Raw genomic sequence first — 24,498 nt, forward strand, 5'->3', positions numbered from 1 at the left:
CCGGTCCCCTCCGGACCTTCCCGGTCCGTTCCCGGTTCCCCCCGCTCCTCTCCGGGTTCTCCGTTCCCGGCGCGTCCCGGCGCGTCCCCCCCCGCGGCGGCGGCGGCATGGTGCGCTCCGGCTCCCCCCGCGCGGTGGTCGGCGCCGCCCCGCTCCCGCCGTTGGTTTCCGCGCGAAGCCGCTCCCGGTCCGGTCCCGCCGAGCCGGGCCCCGCTCCGGGCCCCGAGCCCGCCCCGCGCCCCCCGCCCGGCCCCCGCGCCGCTCCCGATGCCGGCCCGAGCCGCGCCGCTGCCGCCGGCCCCGCTGCCCGCCGAGCTGCGCCGACGGTGAGTCCCGCCCGGGACACGGGGGGGAGGCGGATCCTCGCTGCCCGCTCAGAGATCCTCAGAGCTCCTCACTGACCCTCAGAGCCCCTCGGAGCTTTTCACAACCCCTCACTGCCCCTCAGAGCTCCTCACTGACCCTCAGAGCCCCTCAGAGCTTTTCACAACCCCTCACTGCCCCTCAGAGCTCCTCACTGACCCTCACTGCCCCTCAGAGCTTTTCACAACCCCTCACTGCCCCTCAGAGCTCCTCACTGACCCTCACTGCCCCTCAGAGCTTTTCACAACCCCTCACTGCCCCTCAGAGCTCCTCACTGACCCTCAGAGCCCCTCAGAGCTCCTCACTGACCCTCAGAGCCCCTCAGAGCTTTTCACAACCCCTCACTGCCCCTCAGAGCTCCTCACTGACCCTCAGAGCCCCTCAGAGCTCCTCACTGACCCTCGGAGCTTCTCAGAGCTTTTCACTGCCCCTTAGAGCTCCTCAGAGCTCCTCAGAGCTTTTCACAACCCCTCACTGCCCCGCAGAGCTCCTCACTGCCCCTCAGAGCTTTTCACGACCCCTCACTGCTCTTTAGAGCTTCTCACAACCTCTCACTGACCCTCAGAGCTCCTCACAGCCCCTCACAGCTTCTCAGAGCCCCTCAGAGATTCTTGGAACTTCTCACAACTCCTCACTGCCCCTCGGAGCTTCTCAGAGCTTTTCATAACCCTTCAAAGCTCCTCACTGCCCCTCAGAGCTTTTCACTGCCCCTCAGAGCTTTTCACAACCCCTCAGAGGCCCTTAGAGCTTTTTACAGCCCTTCAAAGCTCCTCACTACCCCTCAGAGCTTCTCACAATCCCTCACTGCCCCTCAGAGCTCCTCAGAGCCCCTCGGAGCTTTTCACAGCTCCTCAGAGCTTTTCACAACCCCTCACTGCCCCTCACTGCTCCTCAGAGCTCCTCACTATCTTTCAAAGCTTCTCACTACCCCTTAGAGTTTTCACTGCCCCTCACTGCTCCTCAGAGCTTTTCACTGCCCCCTTAGAGCCCCTCAGAGCTTCTCAGAGCTCCTCACTGCCCTTCAAAGCTTCTCACTGCCTCTCAGAGCTTTTCACAGCTCCTCATAACCCTTCAGTGCCCCTCAGAGCTTTTCACGGTCCCTCAGAGCCCCTCAGGATGATCCAGAGCCTGCCCAGGGTGGGCTGAGACCCCTCAGCTGTGACAGTGTCACCCCCAAATGGCACTGACACCCCTCAGTGTCACTAAGAGCCCCTCCAGATATCACTGACCCCCCCAGAACTGCCTTGACCCCCCCAAATTAACCTGATCCCCCAAAAAACCTGAAGGTCCTGACCCTTCTTGACCCCCCAAAAATTACCCTGACCCCCAAAAATTACTCTGACCTCCCAAAAAAATCCTGCCCTGACCCTTCTTAACCCCCCCAAAAATTACCCTGACCCCCCAAAAAACTTCCCTGACCCTTCTTGACCCCCCCCCAAAATTACCCTGACTCCCCCCAGACCTGCCTTGACCCTCCCAAAGTTATCCTGACCTCCCAAAAAATTGTCCTGACCCTTCTTGACCCCCCTAAATTACCCTGACTCCCCCCAGAACTGCCTTGACGCCCCCCAAATTACCCTGACCTCCCCAAAAAATTGTCCTGACCCTTCTTGACCCCCCAAAAATTACCCTGACCCCCCCGAAAACTTCCCTGACCCTTCTTGATCCCCCCAAAATTACCCTGACCCCCCAAAAAAACTGTCTTGACCCCCCCCAAATTGCCCTGACCCCTCTGCTGTGACCCCCACCCCATATTTTGGGGATCCCCCATACCCTGGACCCCCAAACTCTCCCCTCGCTCAGTTTTTGGGGTGCCCACGTGGCCTTGGCCGTGTCCCCTGGGCTTTGTCCCCACCCCGTGTCCCCTTTCCCGGTTTTTTTTTGGGATGGGAGGGACGTTTTGGGGTGGGAATTGTCCAAACCCCCCATCCTGTTCCTGGGCAGGAAAAGGGGGGCCCCAAACCCCTCCCACGTTTCCGGGGCGGTGCTGGGGCTGTCCCCGAGGTCCCCGGGGTTGTCCCCAAACCTGGGGGACACCCCAAAACACCCCCTGGATCCCCCCAAATTCCCCCAAAATTCCCCCCCAAAACACCCCCTGGATCCCCCAAAATTCCCCTCAAAATTCCCCCCAAAATTCCCCCCGGATCTCCCCAAAATTCCCCCCCAAAACACCCCCCAAATCCCCCCAGAATTCCCTCCAAAACACCCCCCAAAATTCTCCCCAAAACACCCACTGGATCCCCCCAAAATTCCCCCCAGATCCCCCCAAAATTCCCCCCAGATCCCCCCAAAATTCCCCCCAGATCCCGCGGGAAAAGGGAAGTGGGGAGAGGGGCTGGCACTGGGGACAGGGGGGTGACACGGGGACAGGAGCCACCCCAGAGGGGACAGGAGCCACCCCTGGGGGACAGGAGCCACCCCTGGGGGGACAGGAGCCACTCCTGGGGACAGGAGCCACCCCAGAGGGGACAGGAGCCACCCCTGGAGGGTCTGATCCCAAATCCCCGTGGGTGGGACATTCCCAGGGAATGGTGGTGGCACCTGAGGGGTCCCGACCTGGGTCCTGACCCCTGTCCTGACCCCAATCCCGGGGGTCCTGACCCCAATCCCGGGGGTCCTGACCCCATCCTGGGGTTCCTCACCCCAATCCTGAGGATTCCTGACCCCAATCCTGGGATTCCTGACCCCAATCCCGGGGTTCCTGACCCCAATCCCGGGTTCCTGACCCAATCCTGGGGTTCCTGATCCCATCCTGGGGGTCCTGACCCCAATCCTGAGAATTCCTGACCCAATCCTGGGGTTCCTGACCCCATCCCAAGTGTCCTGACCCAATCCCGGGGTTCCTGACCCCAATCCTGGGGTTCCTGACCCCATCCTGAGGTTCCTGACCCCAATCCTCTCCCCTGGTGTCCCCCTGTCCCCTCCCCTGGTGTCCCTCTGTCCCCTCCCCTGGTGTCCCTCTGTCCCCATCCCCTGGTGTCCCTCTGTCCCCAATGACCCCTGGCTCTGTCCCCATCCCCTGGTGTCCCTCTGTCCCCATCCCCTGGTGTCCCCCTGTCCCCTCCCCTGGTGTCCCTCTGTCCCCAGTGACCCCTGGCTCTGTCCCCCCCAGGCTGCAGGACTTGGAGCGGGATGAGGAGAACCTGGGAGAGAAGGTGAGTGCTGGGATGTCCCCCGTGTCACCTGAGGTGTCCCCATGTCCCCCTGTGTCACCTGAGGTGTCCCTGAGTGCCACCTGTCCCCACGCTGTCCCCATGGGAAGCCACCCTGTGCCCTGAAGTGTCCCCAAGCTGTCCCCTGTGTCCCCTCAATCCCCTTTGTCCCCACATTGTCCCTGGTGTCCCCATGGTGTCCCTGGTGTCCTCGGTGTCCCCATTGTTGCCCTGATGTCCTCACATTGTCCTTGATGTCCCCACCCTGTTCCCGGTGTCCCCTCCATCCTCAGTGTCCCCACACTGTCCCTGGTGTCCCCTCCATCCCTGGTGTCCCCACATTGTCCCTGGTGTCCCTGATGTCCCCATGGTGTCCCCGGTGTCCCCACACTGTCCCCAATGTCCCCATGGTGTCCCCACTGTCCCCAGGAGAGCGTGCAGGAGAAGCTCAGCCTGATCCACGGGTTCCTGTCCCTGGTGTCCCCACACTGTCCCCAATGTCCCCACAGTGTCCCTGGTGTCCCCACGGTGTCCCCAGTGTCCCCACACTGTTCCTGGTGTCCCCAGTGTCCCCACAATGTCCCCACTGTCCCCAGGAGAACGTGCAGGAGAAGCTCAGCCTGATCCACGGGTTCCTGCCCCCAATGTCCCCACACTGTCCCCAGTGTCCCCACACTGTTCCTGGTGTCCCCATGGTGTCCCCAATGTCCCCACTGTCCCCAGGAGAGCGTGCAGGAGAAGCTCAGCCTGATCCACGGGTTCCTGCCCCTGATGTCCCCACATTGTCCCTGGTGTCCCCAATGTCCCCACACTGTCCCCACTGTCCCCACGGTGTCCCCACTGTCCCCAGTGTCCCCACTGTCCCCAGGAGAGCGTGCAGGAGAAGCTCAGCCTGATCCACAGGTTCCTGTCCCTGGTGTCCCCACACTGTCCCCAGTGTCCCCACACTGTTCCTGATGTCCCCAGTGTCCCCATGGTGTCCCCCCTGTCCCCAGGAGAGCGTGCAGGAGAAGCTCAGCCTGATCCACAGGTTCCTGTCCCTGGTGTCCCCACACTGTCCCCAGTGTCCCCATGGTGTCCCCACGGTGTCCCCAATGTCCCCCCTGTCCCCAGGAGAGCGTGCAGGAGAAGCTCAGCCTGATCCACGGGTTCCTTCAGGCCGAGGTGCAGCTGCAGCTCAACGAGCTCGAGGCCAAACTGCGCCGGGAGGAGCTTTCCGAGGTCAGAGCCCAAACACAGCGGGATAAACAACGGGATTTGGGGTAAAACACCGGGATTTGGGATAAAACACCGGGATAAAACACCAGGATTTGGGATAAATCACTGGGATTTGGGATAAAACACCAGGATTTGGGATAAAACACTGGGATAAAACACCATGATTTGGGATAAAATGCCAGGATAAAACACTGGGATTTGGGATAAAACACTGGGATAAAACACTGGGATTCAGGATAAAACACCAGGATTTGGGATAAAACACCAGGATTTGGGATAAATCACTGGGATTTGGGATAAAACACCAGGATTTGGGATAAAACACTGGGATAAAACACCGTCATTTGGGATAAAATGCCAGGATAAAACACTGGGATAAAACACCGTGATTTGGGATAAAATGCCAGGATAAAACACTGGGATTTGGGAGCAAACCCCGGGATTTGGGATAAAACCCCAAAAAAAACCCAGGATTTGGGCTCAGCCCCATTTCTCCCCATCCCCAGGAGCGTTACCTGGCCAAGGTGAGGGGTTTGGGGTCACAGCCTGGGAAACCCCAGGATTTGGGATCAGGAAGAGGCCAGGATTTGGGATTGGGAACAGACCAGGATTTGGGATCGGGAACAGACCAGGATTTGGGATCGGGAACAGACCAGGATTTGGGAATGGGAACAGACCAGGATTTGGGATTGGGAACAGACCAGGATTTGGGATTGGGAACAGACCAGGATTTGGGATCGGGAACAGACCAGGATTTGGGAATGGGAACAGACCAGGATTTGGGATTGGGAACAGACCAGGATTTGGGATTGGGAACAGACCAGGATTTGGGATCGGGAACAGACCAGGATTTGGGATTGGGAACAGACCAGGATTTGGGATCGGGAACAGACCAGGATTTGGGATCAGGAACAGACCAGGATTTGGGATCTGGAACAGGCCAGGATTTGGGAATGGGAACAGACCAGGATTTGGGATCAGGAACAGACCAGGATTTGGGATTGGGAACAGACCAGGATTTGGGAATGGGAACAGACCAGGATTTGGGATCGGGAACAGACCAGGATTTGGGATTGGGAACAGACCAGGATTTGGGAATGGGAACAGACCAGGATTTGGGATCAGGAACAGACCAGGATTTGGGATTGGGAACAGACCAGGATTTGGGAATGGGAACAGACCAGGATTTGGGATCAGGAACAGACCAGGATTTGGGATCTGGAACAGGCCAGGATTTGGGAATGGGAACAGACCAGGATTTGGGAATGGGAACAGACCAGGATTTGGGATCTGGAACAGGCCAGGATTTGGGAATGGGAACAGACCAGGATTTGGGCTCAGCCCCAGGTGCTCCCCATCCCCAGGAGCGTTACCTGGCCAAGGTGAGGGATTTGGGGTCACAGCCTGGGAAACCCCAAGGTCTGGGATCAGGAAGAGGCCAGGATTTGGGATAAAACCCCAAAAAACCCATAATTTTGTGCTCACACCCCCATTTCCCCCCCAGGAACGTTACCTGTCCAAGGTGAGGGATTTGGGAATAGGAAACCCCATGATTTGTGCTCACCCCCTTTCCCCCCCCAGGAGCGTTACCTGTCCAAGGTGAAGGCTCTGCTGCGCCAGGAGCTCTGGGCTCAGAATGGCAACGGCGCCTACGGCAGCGACGAGGACTCGGAGCGCGCCGGGGACGGGGACGGGGACGAGGACGGGGCCATGGAGCTCGAGGAGGTGACACCGGCACCGTCCCCGTCCTGCTCCGGCCCCGCTGGGAGGGCACGGAAACCCCGCAGGGGCCGCTCCAACGGCGACGCCAAAAGTAACACTTTGGGGGGTGGTTTGGGGTGTAAATGGGGGTTCCTGGGGAGGGTGGAGAGGGAGAGGACCTCGGGGAGGGTTTGGGGTGTTCTGAGTTTGGGGTGTTTTGGGTTTGGGGTGTGGTGATTTCCATTGGGATGGAGAGGGGAAGAAAATTAACAGTTTGGGGTTTTTCCCCTGGGGGTGTTTTGGGGTGTAAATGGGGGTTCCTGGAGGTGGAGAGGGGGAGGACCTTGAGGAGAGTTTTGGGGTGTTTTGGGTTTGGGGTCTCCTGGGTTTGGGGTGTGGTGATTCCCATTGGGATGGAGAGAAGGGGAACTTTGGGAAGGGTTTGGGACTGGGATGAAGAGGGGAAGAAAAGTAATGGTTTGGAGGTTTCTCCTGGGGGTGTTTTGGGGTGTAAATGGGGGTTCCTGAGGAGGGTGGAGAGGTTTGGGGTGTTTTGGGTTTGGGGTGTGGTGATTCCCATTGGGATGGAGAGAGGGGAAACCTTGGGAAGAGTTTTGGGATCTCCTCAGGAAGGATTTGGGATCCCCTCAGGAAGGGGTTTGGGATCTCCTTGGGAAGGGATTCGGGAAAGGATTTGGGAACCCCTCAGGAAGGGATTTGGGAAGGGATTTGGGATCTCCTCAGGAAGGGATTTGGAATCCCCTCGGGAAGGGATTTGGGATCTCCTCAGGAAGGATTTGGGAAGGGATTTGGGATCCCCTCAGGAAGGATTTGGGAAGGGATTTGAGAACCCCTCAGGAATGATTTGGGATCATTTGGATTTGGATTCCCCGCAGGGTCTCCGGGCAGCTCCCGCGTCACGCGCAGCTCCGGCCGCCAGCCGTCCATCCTCAGCTTCCTGTCCAAAGGGTCAGTGCCCGGGGGTCCCCCTCCTGTCCCTCATCCCACCACCCCAAACCCTTCCCTGTCCCCAAAAACCCAGCCTGGGTCCACCCCCAGATCCTCATCCCACCACCCCAAACCCTTCCCTGTCCCCAAAACCCCATCCTGGGTCCACCCCCAGATCTTGTCCCTCATCCCCCCACCCCAAACCCTTCCCTGTCCCCAAAACCCCATCCTGGGTCCACCCCCAGATCCAACAAGCGGAAATCGGAGGAGGCCAACGGGGAGGTGAAGCCGGAGCTGATGAACCTGGAGAAGGAGGAGGAGGAGGAGCTGGAGGAGAAGGTCGGTGGTGACATCCCAGACCTGTCCCAGGTCATTTTTGGGGTGATTTCCCGGGATTTTGGTCAGTGGTGACATCCCAAACCCATCCCGGATCATTTTTGGGGTGATTTCCTGGGATTTTCTCAGTGGTGACATCCCAGACCTGTCCTGGGTCATTTTTGGGGTGATTTCCTGGGATTTCAGTCAGTGGTGACATCCCAGACCTGTCCTGGGTCATTTTTGGGGTGATTTCCTGGGATTTCAGTCAGTGGTGACATCCCAGACCTGTCCTGGGTCATTTTTTGGGTAATTTCCCAGAATTTTGGCCACTCATGGACTGGATTTTCCTTCTCCTTTTCTCTTTTTTTTTTTTTTTTCTTTTTCTCCAGGATCAAGATGAGAAAAGGATGAAAATGGAAACCAAAGATGGGTGAGGAAAACAAGAACTTTTCCAACCAGAACTTTGTCCCGGTGACGGCGACACCGACACCAATGATGTCACAGCTCCACATCCCAAAATTCCATTTTTTCCCTCTCCCAGGTCGGAAATCAAAGATGAAATCCCTCAGGTTAAAATCACAGCTTCTGCTAAAGTACGTTTTTCCTCATTGGAGTTTCTCAATTCCTTAAAACTCCTGAATTTTGGGGTTTTTTTTGGGATGAGTTGGATTATCCTATGAGAAAACCACCCCATTCCCAGCTGCTTCAACTTCCCAAAACCAAACACAGCTGGGGGTTGGTTCTGATGGGGTAAAACCATCAGATTTTCTTAAAAATCTGCTGATAACTCCAGAAATAACTTTTCCACAGACCACCCCTCCAAAATGCCTCGACTGCCGGCAATACCTGGACGACCCCGACCTCAAATTCTTCCAAGGAGACCCCGACGACGCCGTAAGGGAATCCAAACCTTCTTTCCTCCAGCTCAGGGAAAAGGCAATAAAAATTAATTAATCCCATTTTTTTTGGTGTTGTTTTACCAGCTGGAAGAGCCCGAGATGCTGACGGACGAACGTTTGTCCATTTTTGACGCCAACGAGGACGGCTTCGAGAGCTACGAGGACCTTCCCCAGCACAAAGTCACCTCCTTCAGGTGAGATTCACCTGGAGATGATTCCCCTGTGGGATTTTCCTTCTGGAATTGTGTCCCCACGAGGCCCTTTCCTGTCCCCTCAACAGCGTCTATGACAAGAGGGGACACCTGTGTCCCTTCGACACCGGCCTCATCGAGAGGAACATCGAGCTCTACTTCAGCGGCGTCGTCAAACCCATCTACGACGACAACCCCTGCCTGGACGGTGAGAGAACACCCAAAATTCCAGGGAATTTCAAGGAATTTTTTGAGATTTCCAGATGGGAATTTGGCAGGATTTTTTTTTTGGATTTTTTATTTTTTTTTTGGGGTTTGGTAGGTGGGGTGAGAGCCAAGAAGTTGGGGCCCATCAATGCCTGGTGGATCACGGGCTTCGACGGAGGGGAGAAGGCCTTGATTGGCTTCAGCACAGGTGAGTGAGGGGTTTGGGAAGGGTTTGGGGGGATTTTGGGGTTTTTGGGTTGGTTTGGGCTTTTTTTGGGTTGGTTTTGAGGTTTTTTGGGTTTGTTTTTGGGTTATTTTGGGCTTTTTTGGGGTTATTTTGGGCTTTTTTGGGGTTATTTTGGGGGTTTTTTTGGGTTGGTTTTGAGGTTTTTTGGGTTTGTTTTTGGGTTATTTTGGGTTTGTTTTTGGGTTATTTTGGGCTTTTTTTGGGGTTGGTTTTGAGTTATTTTGGGTTGGTTTTGGGTTATTTTGGGCTTTTTTTGGGTTTGGTTTTGGGTTATTTTGGGGTTTTTTTTGGGTTGGTTTTGAGGTTTTTTGGGTTTGTTTTTGGGTTATTTTGGGCTTTTTTTGGGTTTGTTTTTGGGTTATTTTGGGCTTTTTTTGGGTTGGTTTGGGGTTATTTTGGGCTTTTTTTGGGTTTGGTTTTGGATTATATTAGGGGTTTTTTTGGGTTGGTTTTGAGGTTTTTTGGGTTTGTTTTTGGGTTATTTTGGGCTTTTTTTGGTTTGGTTTTGAGTCTTTTTGGGTTATTTTGGGCTTTTCTTGGGTTGGTTTTGAGTTATTTTGGGCTTTTTTGGGGTTGGTTTGGGGTTATTTTGGGTTTGTTTTTGGGTTGGTTTGGGGTTATTTTGGGGTTTTTTTGGGTTGGTTTGGGGTTATTTTGGGGTTTTTTTGGGGTTGGTTTGGGGTTATTTTGGGCTTTTTTTGGGTTATTTTGGGCTTTTTTTGGGTTGGTTTGGGGTTATTTTGGGGTTTTTTTGGGTTGGTTTTGGGTTATTTTGGGCTTTTTTTGGGTTGGTTTTGAGTTATTTTGGGCTTTTTTGGGGTTGGTTTGGGGTTATTTTGGGTTTGTTTTTGGGTTGGTTTGGGGTTATTTTGGGGTTTTTTTGGGTTGGTTTGGGGTTATTTTGGGGTTTTTTTGGGGTTGGTTTGGGGTTATTTTGGGCTTTTTTTGGGTTATTTTGGGTTTTTTTTGGGTTGGTTTTGGGCTTTTTTGGGTTGGTTTTGAGTTATTTTGGGGTTTTTTGGGATTGTGAGGGGAGGGTTTCAGGGTTTTTGCCCTTTTTCCTTTTTTGAGGAGAACCCCCCTTTTTTCCCCAAAAAAATCCCACAATTTTGGGAGAACCTCCTTATTTTTTCCCCCCAAAAATCTCACAATTTTGGTGACAACCCCCATTCTTTTTCCCCAAAATCCCACAATTTTGGTGACAACCCTCCCCCAGAATCCCACAATTTTGGGGAGAACTCCCCCTTTTTTTTCCCCAAAAAATCCCACAATTGTGTTGAGAACCCCCATTTTTTCCCAAAAAAATCCCGCAATTTTGGGGATTTCCCCCCCATTTTTCCCCAAAAAATCCCACAATTTTGGGGATTTCCCCCCTATTTTTTCCCAAAAAAATCCCACAATTTTGGGGATTTCCCCCCCATTTTTTCCACAAAAAATCCCACAATTTTGGGGATTTCCCCCCTATTTTTTCCCCCAAAAAATCCCACAATTTTGGTGACAACCCCCCTATTTTTTCCCCCCAAAATCCCACAAATTTTGGGATTTCCCTCCGCAGCCTTTGCTGACTACATCCTGATGGAGCCGAGCGAGGAGTACGCGCCCACCTTTGCCCTGATGCAGGAGAAGATCTACATGAGCAAGATCGTGGTGGAGTTTCTGCAGAACAACCCCCACGTCAGCTACGAGGACCTGCTCAACAAGATCGAGGTGACGGTGCCACCGTGGTGTCACCTCCCTGAGGTGACAGTGCCACTGTGGTGTCACCTCCCTGTGGTGACAGTGCCACTGTGGTGTCACCTCCCCGCGGTGTCACCTCCTCACCCTTCTCAACCATCCCCAACCTTGGTGACCCTTGGAATGGGTGATCTGGGGAGGAGTCAGTGGCCATTCTTGACCATCCCCAACCAATCCCAACCATCCCCAACCCTTCCCAACCAATCCCAACCATCCCAAACCATCTCCAGCCCTTCCCAACCCTCCCCAACCCTCCCCAACCCTTCCCAACCCTTCCCCAACCCTCCCCAACCCTCCCCAACCATCCCCAACCCTTCCCAACCATCCCAAACAATCTCAAACCCTTCCCAACCATTTCCAGCCCTTCCCACCCAATCCCAACCCTTCCCAACCCTTCCCAACCCTTCCCAACCATCTCCAACCCTTCCCAACCATCTCCAACCCTCCCCAACTCTTCCCAACCCTTCCCAACCAGTCCCAAACTCCCCCCAGACCACGGTGCCGCCGGCCGGGCTCAACTTCAACCGTTTCACGGAGGACTCTCTGCTGCGCCACGCCCAGTTCGTGGTGGAGCAGGTGGAGAGTTACGACGAGGCCGGCGACAGCGACGAGCCCCCCGTGCTCATCACGCCCTGCATGAGGGACCTCATCAAGCTGGCCGGGGTCACCCTGGGCAAGAGGTGAGGTTTGGGGGTAAAAAACCCAAAATTGGGAAAATCCGGATAAAATTTGTCAGGATTTGGGCTCTGGGGTCTCAGTTTTGGGGAAATCCGGCCCAAAATTGGGGGATTCTCATGCCTGGCATGAGTGACCTCGTCAAGCTGGGGTCACCCTGGGCAAGAGGTGAGATTTGGGGGCAAAAAACCCAAAATTGGGAAAATCTGGATAAAATTTGGGCAGATTTGGGCTCTGGGGTCTCAATATTGGGGAAATCTGCCCCAAAATTGGGAGATTCTCATGCCTGACCTTATCAATCTAGGGTCACCCTGGGAAAGAGGTGAAGTTTGGGGGTAAAAACCCCAAAATCGGGAAAATCCAGACAAAATTTGTCAGGATTTGGGCTTTGGGGTCTCAGTTTTGGAGAAATCCGGCCCAAAATTGGGAGATTCTCATGCCTGACCTCATCAAGCTGGGGTCACCCTGGGCAAGAGGTGAAGTTTGGGGGTAAAAACCACCAAAATCGGGAAAATCCGGTTAAAATTTGGGAGGGTTTGGGTTCTGGGGTCTCAGTTTTGGAGAAATCTGGCCCAAAATTGGGAGATTCTCATGCCTGACCTCATCAAGCTGGGGTCACCCTGGGAAAGAGGTGAAGTTTGGGGGAAAAAAACCTAAAATCGGGAAAATCTGGATAAAATTTGTCAGGATTTGGGCTCTGGGGTCTCAGTTTTGGGGAAATCCGGCCCAAAATTGGGGGATTCTCATGCCTGACCTCATCAAGCTGGGGTCACCCTGGGAAAGAGGTGAAGTTTGGGGGTAAAATACCTGAAATCAGGAGGATCTGCCAAAAATTTGGGTGGGTTTGGGTTTTGTGGCCACAAAACTGGGAGAATTCAACTGAAATCGGGCGTGTCCTGAGCGCTGTCCCCGCCCCGCAGGCGCGCCGTGCGGCGCCAGGCCATCCGCCACCCCACGCGCATCGACAAGGACAAGGGTCCCACCAAGGCCACCACCACCAAGCTGGTGTACCTCATCTTCGACACCTTCTTCTCGGAGCAGATCGAGAAGGACGAGCGCGAGGAGGACAAGGAGAACGCCACCAAGCGCCGGCGCTGCGGCGTCTGCGAGGTGACCCGGGGTCCCTCCCCAGGCCCGCGGGGGTGCGGTTGTGGGGTTTGGGTGGTTGGGGTTGGGAGGGTCTTCCGACCTTGGTCGATGTCATGGGTTGGGTTGGTTTGTCTTGGAGGAGTCCCAGTGTTGGCCAAGGTCAGTGTCATGGATTGGTTGGTCTTGAAGGACTCCCAGCATTGGCCAAGGTCAATGTCATGGGTTGGGTTGGTTGGTCTTGGAGGACTCCCAGTGTTGGCCAAGGTCAGTGTCATGGGTTGGGTTGGGTTGGTTTGTCTTGGAGGACGTTTCCAACCTTGGTCAATGTCATGGGTTGGGTTGGTTGGTCTTGGAGGAGTCCCAGCGTTGGCCAAGGTCAATGTCATGGGTTGGTTTGTCTTGGAAAACTCTTTCAACCTTGGTCAATGTCATGGGTTGGTTGGTCTTGGAGGACTCCCAGCGTTGGCCAAGGTCCATGTCATGGATTGGTTGGTCTTGAAGGACTCCCAGTGTTGGCCAAGGTCAATGTCATGGGTTGGGTTGGTTGGTCTGAAGGACTACCAGCATTGGCCAAGGTCAATGTCATGGGTTGGGTTGGTTTGTCTTGGAGGATGTTTCCAACCTTGGTCGATGTCATGGGTTGGGTTGGTTTGTCTTGGAGAACTCTTTCAACCTTGGTCAATGCCATGGGTTGGTTTGTCTTGGAGGACTCTTCCAACTTTGGTCAACGTCAGTGTCATGGGTTGGGTTGGTTTGTCTTGGAGGACTCCCAGTGTTGGCCAAGGTCAATGTCATGGGTTGGGTTGAGTTGATCTTGGAGGACTTTTCCAGTCTTGGTCAATGTCAACGTCATGAGTTGGGTTGAGTTGATCTTGGAGGACTCTTCCAACCTGGATCAACCAACCCCAACCTCCCAACCCGGTCACCCCATGGGGCTCTTGCAGCAGCTTCCCCGTCCCCAGGGAGTGTTCCTGGTGTCCCCAATGTCACCGGTGTCCCCTGAGGGCATTCCCGGTGTCACCTGTGTCACCGGTGTCCCTGTGCCGTGCCAGGTGTGCCAGCAGCCCGAGTGTGGCAAGTGCAAGGCGTGCCAGAACATGGTCAAGTTCGGGGGCAGCGGCCGCAGCAAACAGGCGTGTCTGCAGAGGAGGTGGGTGGCCTTGTCACCAATGTCCCTGTCCCCCAGTGTCCCTGTCCCCAGTGTCCCCTGTCCACAGTGTCCCCTGTCCACAGTGTCCCCAGTGTCCCCAGTGTCCCTGTCCCCAGTGTCCCCAGTGTCCCTGTCACCAGTGTCCCTGTCACCAGTGTCCACAGTGTCCCCAGTGTCCCCTGTCCCCAGTGTCCCCTGTCCCCAGTGTCCCCTGTCCCCCAGTGTCCCTGTCCTCAGTGTCCCCAGTGTCCCTGTCCCCAGTGTCCCCAGTGTCCCTGTCACCAGTGTCCCTGTCACCAGTGTCCACAGTGTCCCCAGTGTCCCCTGTCCCCAGTGTCCCCTGTCCCCCAGTGTCCCTGTCCTCAGTGTCCCTGTCCCCAGTGTCCCCAGTGTCCCCTGTCCCCAGTGTCCCCTGTCCCCAGTGTCCCCAGTGTCCCCAGTGTCCCTGTCCCCAGTGTCCCCCAATGTCCCCAGTGTCCCCAGTGTCCCCAGTGTCCCCTGTCCCCAGTGTCCCTGTCCCCAGTGTCCCCAGTGTCCCCTGTCCCCAGTGTCCCCAGTGTCCCCAGTGTCCCTGTCCCCAGTGTCCCCTGTCCTTAGTGTCCCCTGTCCCCAGTGTCCCCAGTGTCCCCAGTGTCCCCTGTCCCCAGTGTCCCCTGTCCCCAGTGTCCCCAGTGTCCCCAGTGTCCCTGTCCCCAGTGTCCCCCAATGTCCCCAGTGTCCCCAGTGTCCCCAGTGTCCCCTGTCCCCAGTGTCCCTGTCCCCAGTGTCCCCAGTGTCCCCTGTCCCCAGTGTCCCCAGTGTCCCCAGTGTCCCCTGTCCCCAGTGTCCCCAGTGTCCCCAGTGTCCCTGTCCCCAGTGTCCCCTGTCCTTAGTGTCCCCTGTCCCCAGTGTCCCCAGTGTCCCCAGTGTCCCCTGTCCCCAGTGTCCCCTGTCCCCAGTGTCCCCAGTGTCCCCAGTGTCCCTGTCCTCAGTGTCCCCAGTGTCCCCAGTGTCCCTGTCCCCAGTGTCCCCTGTCCCCAGTGTCCCTTTCCCAACATCCCTGTCCCCAGTGTCCCTGTCCCCAAACCCAAGTGTCCTCTCCCCAAACCCCCTGTCCCTGTCCCCAAATCTCCCATCCCTGTCCCCAAACCCAACTGTCCCTGTCCCCAAATCCCCTGTCCCTGTCCCCAAATCTCCCATCCCTGTCCCCAAACCTCGGTGTCCCCATCCCTGTCCCCAAATCTCCCATCCCTGTCCCCAAACCCAACTGTCCTATCCCCAAACCCCCCATCCCTGTCTCCAAATCCCCCTGTCCCTGAGCCCTCCCAGTCCCCGGTGTCACCCCGTGTCCCCGGTGCCACCACAGGTGTCCCAACCTGGCGGTGCGGGAGGCGGACGAGGACGAGGAGGTGGATGACAACATCCCCGAGGTGCCCTCGCCCAAGAAGATGCTCCAGGGCCGCAAGAAGAAACAGAACAAGAGCCGCATCTCCTGGGTCGGGGAGCCCGTCAAGGTGAGACACCTGCGCAGGTGAGGGGGCTGGAAAGGTGAGGGGACAGGAGCAGGTGAGGGGAGCTGGACAGGTGAGGGGACCTGTCCAGGTGAGGGATCTGTCCAGATGAGATCAGAGTTGGATTTTGTGGGTGAAGGAGCCCCTCCAGGTGAGGGCCCCCCCAGGTGAGGCCGTACCTGTGTCCCGGCAGAGCGATGGCAAGAAGGATTATTACCAACGTGTCTGCATCGACTCCGAGACCCTGGAGGTGGGAGACTGCGTGTCCGTGAGCCCCGACGACCCCACCAAGCCCCTCTACCTGGCCAGGTGAGATCTATGTGTTCTCACAGGGGTGGGGACATCCCTGGTGACCCCACCAAGCCCCTCTACCTGGCCAGGTGTGTTCTCCATGTTCCCTGGGGTGGGGACATCCTTTAGTGACCCCACCAAGCCCCTCTACCTGGCCAGGTGAGATCTCTGTGTTCTCACAGGGGTGGGGAACATCCTTTACTGACCCCACCAAGCCCCTCTACCTGGCCAGGTGAGATCTATGTGTTCTCACAGGGGTGAGGAACATCTCTGATGACCCCACCAAGCCCCTCTACCTGGCCAGGTGTGTTCTCCGTGTTCCCATGGGGTGGGGAACATCCTTTACTGACCCCACCAAGCCCCTCTACCTGGCCAGGTGTGTTCTCTGTGTTCCCATGGGGTGGGGACATCCTTTAGTGACCCCACCAAGCCCCTCTACCTGGCCAGGTGTGTTCTCTGTGTTCCCATGGGGTGGGGACATCCCTGGTGACCCCACCAAGCCCCTCTACCTGGCCAGGTGTGTTCTCTGTGTTCCCATGGGGTGGGGACATCCCTAATGACCCCAGCAAGCCCCTCTACCTGGCCAGGTGTGTTCTCCATTCTCCCATGGCCTTGGGGACACGGAGACATCCCTGATGATGGGGTTCTGGCCTTGGGGACATGGGGACGTCCCTGATGATGGGGTTCTCCATTGTCCCATGACCTTGGGGACATGGGGACATCCCTGATGACCCCACCAAGCCAGATGTGTTCTCCATTGTCCCATGGCCTTGGGGACATCCCTGATGGAGGTGTCCCCCTCATGGCCTTGGGGACATCCCTGATGATGCTGTCCCCACTCCATGGCCTTGGGGACAGGGGACATCCCTGATGATGGGGTTCTCCATTCTCCCGTGGCCTTGGAGACATGGGGACATCCCTGATGATGGGGGTGTCCCCCTCATGGCCTTGGGGACACGGGGACACCCCTGTGACCCTCCACCCCCCCTCAGGGTGACGGCCATGTGGGAGGACAGCGGTGGCCAGATGTTCCACGCCCACTGGTTCTGTCCTGGCTCGGACACCGTCCTGGGGGCCACCTCGGACCCCCTGGAGCTGTTCCTGGTGGACGAGTGCGAGGACATGCAGCTCTCCTACATCCACGGCAAGGTCAACGTCATCTACAAGGCGCCCTCGGACAACTGGGCCATGGAGGTGCGTGTGGTCAGCGCGGCCGGGCTCCGGACAGGGCTGGTCAGTGTGGCTGGACTCCGGACAGGGCTGGTCAGTGTGGCTGGGCTCCGGACAGGGCTGGTCAGTGTGGCTGGGCTCCGGACAGGGCTGGTCAGTGTGGCTGGGCTCCGGACAGGGCTGGTCAGTGTGGCTGGGCTCCGGACAGGGCTGGTCAGTGTGGCCGGGCTCTGGACAGGGCTGGTCAGTGCGGCCAGGCTCCGGACAGGGCTGGTCAGTGTGTCCAGACTCCGGACAGAGCTGGTCAGTGTGTCCAGACTCCGGACAGAGCTGGTCAGTGTGGCCGGGCTCAGGACAGGGCTGGTCAGTGTGTCCGGACTCCGGACAGGGCTGGTCAGTGTGTCCGGGCTCCGGACAGGGCTGGTCAGCACTGCTGACCGATATCCTGGTGGTCAGCACCGTGGGCTCCGGACAGGGCTGGTCAGTGTGGCCGGGCTCTGGCCAATATCCTGGTCAGCATGGCTGGACTCCGGCCAGTATCCCAGATGTAATGTGTATATATATATATATATATATATATATATATAAATTTTTTTTAAAAATATATATAATTGTAATATATATAAAATATGTAATATATGTATAATATATATAGAATACATAACCTGTATGTATTATATGTATATAACGTGTAATATGTATTTTATATATATTTATATATATTTTTTATATATACGTTTATATATAAATATATATATTTATATATATATATAAAGTATACATTTTTTTAATTTTTTTTTTTTTAATTTACCACCACCCACTAGAAATTCCCCAACCCCACCTCTCACGTACCTTTTCTCCCCTTTTTTTTTTTTCTTTCCCAGGGCGGTCTGGACACGGAGATCAAGATGGTCGAGGACGACGGGAGGACCTATTTCTACCAGATGTGGTACGACCAGGAGTACGCGCGCTTCGAGAGCCCGCCCGGCGCGCGCCCCAGCGACGACAACAAGTACAAGTCAGTCTTTCTCCTTCTTTTAAATAAAAACCCACAAATTTTTTGATATTTTTAACAATTTTTTTGATGATTTTGCGGTGTTTTTTCGGTAGGTTTTGTATGAGCTGTGCCAGACTGGACGAGGTGAGGCACAAGGAGATCCCCAAAGTGGCCGAGCCCTTGGAAGAGGCCGACGGGAAGATGTTTTACGCCGCCGCCACCAAGAACGGCGTCCAGTACCGGCTCGGCGACGGCGTCTACCTGCTGCCCGACGCCTTCTCCTTCAGGTGGGACGGGGAAAATGTGTCTTCAGGGTGAGATTCAAGTGGTTTTTGGGTTTATCACCTGTAAATTGGGGTGTGGTGTCCCCAATTTCTGGAGTTTCTGGAGTAAAAGTGAAGCCGAAATATTTTGAGGATTTTTTAGGGGGATTTTTGAGGATTTTTTGGGAGGATTTTTGAAGATTCTTGGGGGGATTTTTGAAGATTTTCGAGGATTTTTTTAGGAGATTTTTGGAGAGATTTTGAGGATTTTTTAGGGGATTTTTGAGGATTTTTGGGAGGGGATTTTTGAGGATTTTTAGGGGGATTTTTGAGGATTTTTGGGTGAGGATTTTCGAGGATCTTTAGGGGTTTTTGCAGATTTTTGAGGGGATTTTTGTGGGGGGATTTATTGAAGATTTTGGGGGGATTTTTGAGGATTTTTTTGGGGGGGATTTTTGAAGATTTTGGGGTGATAAATGATAGAACCCATTTACCTGCTGCCCGACGCCTTCTCCTTCAGGTGGGACGGGGAAATGTGTCTTCAGGGTGAGATTCAAGTGGTTTTTGGGTTTATCACCTGTAAATTGGGGTGTGGTGTCCCAGATTTCTGGAGTTTCTGGAGTAAGAACGAGTGCGATTTTTTTTTTTGTGTATTTTTGGGGGGATTTTTGAAGATTTTTGAGGATTTTTTTGGGGATTTTTAAGGATTTTTGGGGGGATTTTTGAGGATTTTTGTGTGGGGATTTTTGAAGATTTTTGTGTGGGAATTTTTGAAAATTTTTGAGGATTTTTAGGGGGATTTTTGAGGATTTTTGTGTGAGGATTTTTGTGTGGGAAGTTTTGAGAATTTTTAGGGGGATTTTTGAGGATTTTTGAGGATTTTTAGGGTGATTTTTGAGGATTTTTGGGGGGATTTTTGTGTGGGGATTTTTGAGGATTTTTAGGGGGATTTTTTAAGGATTTTTGTGGGGATTTTTGAGGATTTTTGTGGGGGATTTTTGAGGATTTTTTGGGGCATTTTTGAAGATCTTTGAAGATTTTTGTGTGAGAATTTTTGAGGATTTTTGTGTGGGGATTTTTGAGGATTTTTGTGGGGGATTTTTTAAGATTTTTGGGGGAAAAGTGATAGAACCAATTTAGGTTTGGAGACCCCTTCAAGGTCCCTTAATCCCAACTCTTGACCCAACTTTGGTTGGACAAATCACGATCAAAGCTGGAAAACCCTTCCAAGATTCCCCATTTCCAACTCTTCACCCAACTTTTGGTCAATAAATCCAAATTCCAGACTCACAGAACCAACCAAGATCAGCAAACCCCTCCAACACTCATCACCCCAACAAAAAAACCCCACAAAATCACGACCAAACCCATAAAACACCCCCCAAACTCCACCTCCCACCCCCCAACCTCCACCTCCCACCCCCCAAATCTCATTTTTTGGATTTATTTCCCCCTCCCTCAGCGTGAAGCCGGCCAGCCCGGCCAAGAGACCTCAATTCCAGCTCTTGACCCAACCTTTGACAAAAAAATCCAAATCAAACTCAGAAAACCCCTCCGAGACCCTCAATCCCAACTCTTTACCCAACTTTGGTTGGATAAATTTGAATTCCAGAATCACAGAACCAACCAAGATCAGGAGACCCCTCCAAGACCCTCAATCCCAACTCTTTGCCCAACTTTTGGTTGGATAAATTCGAATTCCAGCCTCACAGAACCAACCAAGATCAGCAAACCCCTCCAACACTCATCACCCCAACAAAAAAAACCCCACAAAATCACGACCAAACCCATAAAAACCCCCCAAACTCCACCTCCCACCCCCCAAACTCCACCTCCCACCCCCCAAACTCCACCTCCCACCCCCCAAATCTCATTTTTTGGATTTATTTCCCCCTCCCTCAGCGTGAAACCGGCCAGCCCGGCCAAGAGACCTCAATTCCAACTCTTGACCCAACTTTAGACAAAAAAATCCAAATCAAACTCAGAAAACCCCTCCAAGACCCTCAATCCCAACTCTTCACCCAACTTTGGTTGGATAAATTCGAATTCCAGAATCACAGAACCAACTAAGATGAGCAAACCCCTCCAACACTCATCACCCCCAACCAAAAAAAATTTAAAATCACAACCAAACCCATAAAACACCCCCCAAACTCCACCTCCCACCCCCCAAACTCCACCTCCCACCCCCCAAATCTCATTTTTTTGGATTTATTTCCCCCTCCCTCAGCGTGAAACCGGCCAGCCCGGCCAAGAGGCCCAAGAAAGAGGCCGTGGACGAGGAGCTGCACCCCGAGCACTACAGGAAATACTCCGAGTACATCAAGGGCAGCAACCTGGACGCCCCCGAGCCCTTCCGCGTGGGGAGGATCAAGAGCATCTTCTGCGGCCTCCGCGGCAACGGCAAACCCAACGAGGCCGACATCAAGATTTGTGTTTATAAGTTTTATAGGTGAGTTAAATAGGTTTTTTTTGGGATTTTTTGGGGATTTATGGGGATTTTTTAGGAATTTTTTTGTGGATTTTTTAGGGTTTTTTTTTTAATTTTTGGGGATTTTTAGGGGGATTTTTGAGGTTTTATTTTATTTTTGGTGATTTTTTTTGGGATTTTTTGGGATTTTTTTAGGCTTTTTTGAGGATTTTCTAGGGATTTTTTGTGGGGTTTTTTTTGAGAAGTTTTGGGGATTTTTGGGGGGATTTTTGAGGACTTTTTTTGATTTTTTGGGATTTTCTACGGATTTTTGAGGGAGTTTTTATGGGGGATTTTTTGGGATTTTTTGAGGATTTTTGGGGGATTTTTTAGGGATTTTTTGAGGGTTTTTTATGGAGGATTTTGGGAGTTTTTTAAAATATATAATTTTAATAATATTTTATATGTGTTATATAGATATATAATTTATATTTTTTTAATTTAAAAAAATATTTTCCTCATTTTTAAAATATTTCCTTCTGTTGGTTGGTTGGTTGGTTGGGTTTTTTTATATATATATATATATACATATATATATAAAATTTAAATAATATTTTATATGTACTATATATATATGTAAAATTATATGTATGTACTTACACGTATTATGTATATTTTTTATATAATATATAAAATATATAATGAATAATATATAAAAATATGTATGTGTTTTATATATAATGTATAATATATAAAATATATCTTTTATATTTAATTTAAATTATGTATAACCTAAATAATCTTTTTATATATTATACATATTTTATATATTGCATCTATTATATATAATATCTATTTTTTATATCTATACATAAAAATATATATATACACATATAATTTTTTTAATTTAATTTTTAAAAAATATTTTCCTCATTTATTTTAAACATCCCCCCACCCCCTGATATATTTTTTACCCTTTCTGTGCCCCCCAGACCCGAGAACACTCACAAATCCAGCAAGGCCAGTTACCACGCCGACATCAACCTGCTCTACTGGAGCGACGAGGAGGCCACGGTGGAGTTCCGGGCGGTGCAGGGCCGGTGCTCGGTGCTCTACGGGGAGGATCTCCAGGAGAGCCTCCAGGAGTACTCCAACGGCGGCCCCGACCGCTTCTACTTCCTCGAGGTGAGGGCTCAGGGGGTCCTGGGGGGTCTCAAGGGGGTCCTGGGGGTCTGGAGATCCCAAGGATGGACAAAAGTTGGGTTTTCCATGGAGAGATTGGGTTTGGAGTGGATACCGAGACTTTGGGAGTGAATTTTGGATGCCAAACCAGAATTGCGGAGGTTTGGATGAGTTCCTGGAGGTCTGGATGAGTTCCTGGGGGTCTGGATGAGTTCCTGGGGCTCTGGATGAGTTCCTGGGGGTCTGGATGAATTCCAGAGGGTCTGGATGAGTTCCTGGGGCTCTGGAGACCCCAAGGATGGAGAAAAGTTGGGTTTTCCATGGAGGGATTTGGTTTCGAGACGGTTCTCAGAATTTTGGGAGTGAATTTTGGATGTTGAACTGAGTTTTGAAGGGTCTGGATGAGTTCCAGAGGGTCTGGATGAGTTCCTGGGGGTCTGGATGAATTCCAGGGGGTCTGGATGAGTTCCTGGGGGTCTGGATGAATTCCAGAGGGTCTGGATAAATTCCAGAGGGTCTGGATGAGTTCCTGGGGCTCTGGAGACCCCAAAGATGGAGAAAAGTTGGGGTTTTCCATGGAGGGATTGGGTTTCAAGGCGGTTCTCAGATTTTTGGGAGTGAATTTTGGATGTTGAACTGCGTTTTGAAGGGTCTGGATGAGTTCCAGAGGGTCTGGATGAGTTCCTGGGGGTCTGGATGAGTTCCAGAGGGTCTGGATGAGTTCCTGGGGGTCTGGATGAGTTCCTGGAGGTCTCAGTGAGTTCCTGGGGGTCTGGAGATCCCAAGGATGGAGAAAAGTTGGGGTTTCCATGGAGAGATTGGGTTTGGAGTGGATACCGAGACTTTGGGAGTGAATCTTGGAGACCAAACTGGGTTTTTAAGGGTTTCGATGAGTTCCTGGAGATCTGGAGATCCCAAAGATGGACAAAAGTTGGGTTTTCCATGGAGGGATTGGGTTTGGAGCTGGTTCTGAGATTTTCAAGAGTGAATTTTGGATGCTAAACCAGAATTGCGGAGGTTTGGATGAATTTCTGAGGGTCTGGATGAGCTCCTGGGGGTCTGGATGAGTTCCTGGGGGTCTGGATGAGTTCCTGGGGGTCTGGATGAGTTCCTGGGGGTCTGGATGAGTTCCTGAGGGTCTGGATGAGTTCCTGGGGGTCTGGATGAATTCCTGGGGGTCTGGATGAGTTCCTGAGGGTCTGGATGAATTCCAGAGGGTCTGGATGAATTCCTGGGGGTCTGGATGAATTCCTGGGGGTCTGGATGAATTCCTGGGGGTCTGGATGAGTTCCTGAGGGTCTGGATGAATTCCTCGGGGTCTGGATGAATTCCTGGGGGTCTGGATGAGTTCCTGAGGGTCTGGATGAGTTCCTGAGGGTCTGGATGAATTCCAGAGGGTCTGGATGAATTCCTGGGGGTCTGGATGAGTTCCTGAGGGTCTGGATGAGTTCCTGGGGGTCTGGATGAATTCCTGGGGGTCTGGATGAGTTCCTGGGGGTCTGGATGAATTCCTGAGGGTCTGGATGAGTTCCTGGGGGTCTGGATGAGTTCCTGGGGGTCTGGAAATCCCAGGGATGGAGGATCTGGCGTCTCCAGGTGGGTTTTCCATGGAAGAAAATGGATTTGGGGCCGGTTTTGAGACTTTGGGGAGTGAATTTTGGACTGAAATTTGGATTTCCCTGAGCGGGAAAAGCTCCTGGTGCCCAATCCCCAAATCCTGGGGATTTTTTTGTTGATTTTGGGGGTTTTTTGGGGTTTTTTTGGTTTTTTTTCCAGGCTTACAACGCCAAAACCAAAAGCTTTGAGGATCCTCCCAACCACGCCCGGAGCTCCGGGAACAAAGGGAAGGGAAAAGGGAAAGGGAAAGGTGAGGCTGCAAAATGGGGCAGAAAAATGGGGAAAAAATGAGTGGAAAAGGGCAGGAAATGGTGGGAAAAGGGTTGGAAAAAAGGGTGGGAAAGGGGCTGAAAAAAGGGTGGAAAAGGGGCTGAAAAATGGGTGGAAAAGGGGCTAAAAATGGGATGGAAAGGGGAGTGGAAAAGGGCAGAAAATCACAGAAAAGGGCTGGAAAAAGGGTGGAAAATGGGGCAGAAAAATGGGTGGAAAAGACGCTGGAAAAGGGGTGGGAAATGGATGGAAAAGGGGTTGAAAAATCCGGTGGAAAAGGGGCAAAAAAAAGGGGTGGAAAATGGCAGAAAAAAGGGTGGAAAAGAGGCTGAAAATAGGATGGAAAACAGGCAGAAAAAGGGCTGGAAAAAGGGTGAGAAATAGGCAGGAAAAAGGCTGGAAAAGGGGCAGGAAAGGGATGGAAAAAGGGGCAGGAAAACATGGAAATGGGGTGAGAAAAGGACAGAGAAAAGGGTGGAAAAATAAGTGAAAAAAGGGCAGAAAAACAGGTGGAAAAAAGGGTGGAAAAGGGCAGGAAAAAGGGTGGAAAAGGGCAGAAAAAGGGATGGGAAAAGGACAGAAAAAAGGGTGGAAAAGGGCAGAAAAAATTGTGGAAAAAGGGGTGGAAAAAGGGCAGAAAAAAAGGTGGAAAAAGGCCGAAAAAGGGGTGGGAAAAGGGCAGAAAAAAGGGTGGAAAAACGGGTGGAAAAGGGTAGAAAAACAGGTGGAAAAGGAGTGGAAAAAGGACAGAAAAAAGGGTGGGAAAACGGGCAGAAAAAGGGTGGAAAAACGGGTGGAAAAGGGCAGAAAAAAGGGTGGAAAATGGGTGGAAAAAGGGGTGGGAAAAAGGGTGGAAAAAGGGGTGGAAAAAGGGCAGAAAAAAAGGTGAAAAAAGGGGTGGGAAAAGGGCAGAAAA

At 52.8% G+C, this 24,498-nt stretch overlaps 1 protein-coding gene across 1 annotated transcript in view; it reads left to right on the forward strand.

Annotated features, from left to right (window-relative positions):
* Nucleotides 1–267: 267 nt before the first annotated feature.
* The window catches only part of DNMT1 (DNA methyltransferase 1), a gene marked incomplete at its 5' end in the record, with an annotated part of 37,855 nt that continues 13,624 nt past the window's right edge, over nt 268–24,498 (forward strand). Inside the window, 24 exons of the mRNA XM_083881951.1 lie at nt 268–326; nt 3,476–3,518; nt 4,629–4,736; nt 6,315–6,546; nt 7,331–7,403; nt 7,628–7,721; nt 8,090–8,130; nt 8,242–8,293; nt 8,511–8,594; nt 8,684–8,793; nt 8,880–8,998; nt 9,113–9,205; nt 10,800–10,951; nt 11,471–11,658; nt 12,574–12,763; nt 13,795–13,892; nt 15,238–15,385; nt 15,576–15,691; nt 16,666–16,867; nt 17,728–17,861; nt 17,954–18,127; nt 20,334–20,555; nt 21,506–21,698; nt 23,472–23,562. Of these exons, the coding sequence (XP_083738077.1) occupies nt 268–326; nt 3,476–3,518; nt 4,629–4,736; nt 6,315–6,546; nt 7,331–7,403; nt 7,628–7,721; nt 8,090–8,130; nt 8,242–8,293; nt 8,511–8,594; nt 8,684–8,793; nt 8,880–8,998; nt 9,113–9,205; nt 10,800–10,951; nt 11,471–11,658; nt 12,574–12,763; nt 13,795–13,892; nt 15,238–15,385; nt 15,576–15,691; nt 16,666–16,867; nt 17,728–17,861; nt 17,954–18,127; nt 20,334–20,555; nt 21,506–21,698; nt 23,472–23,562 (3,016 nt within the window). The remainder of the gene's footprint in view (nt 327–3,475; nt 3,519–4,628; nt 4,737–6,314; nt 6,547–7,330; nt 7,404–7,627; nt 7,722–8,089; nt 8,131–8,241; nt 8,294–8,510; nt 8,595–8,683; nt 8,794–8,879; nt 8,999–9,112; nt 9,206–10,799; nt 10,952–11,470; nt 11,659–12,573; nt 12,764–13,794; nt 13,893–15,237; nt 15,386–15,575; nt 15,692–16,665; nt 16,868–17,727; nt 17,862–17,953; nt 18,128–20,333; nt 20,556–21,505; nt 21,699–23,471; nt 23,563–24,498) is intronic.

Source organism: Zosterops lateralis (assembly GCF_965231275.1).
Source record: "Zosterops lateralis genome assembly, chromosome: 36".
Lineage (NCBI taxonomy): Eukaryota > Metazoa > Chordata > Aves > Passeriformes > Zosteropidae > Zosterops > Zosterops lateralis.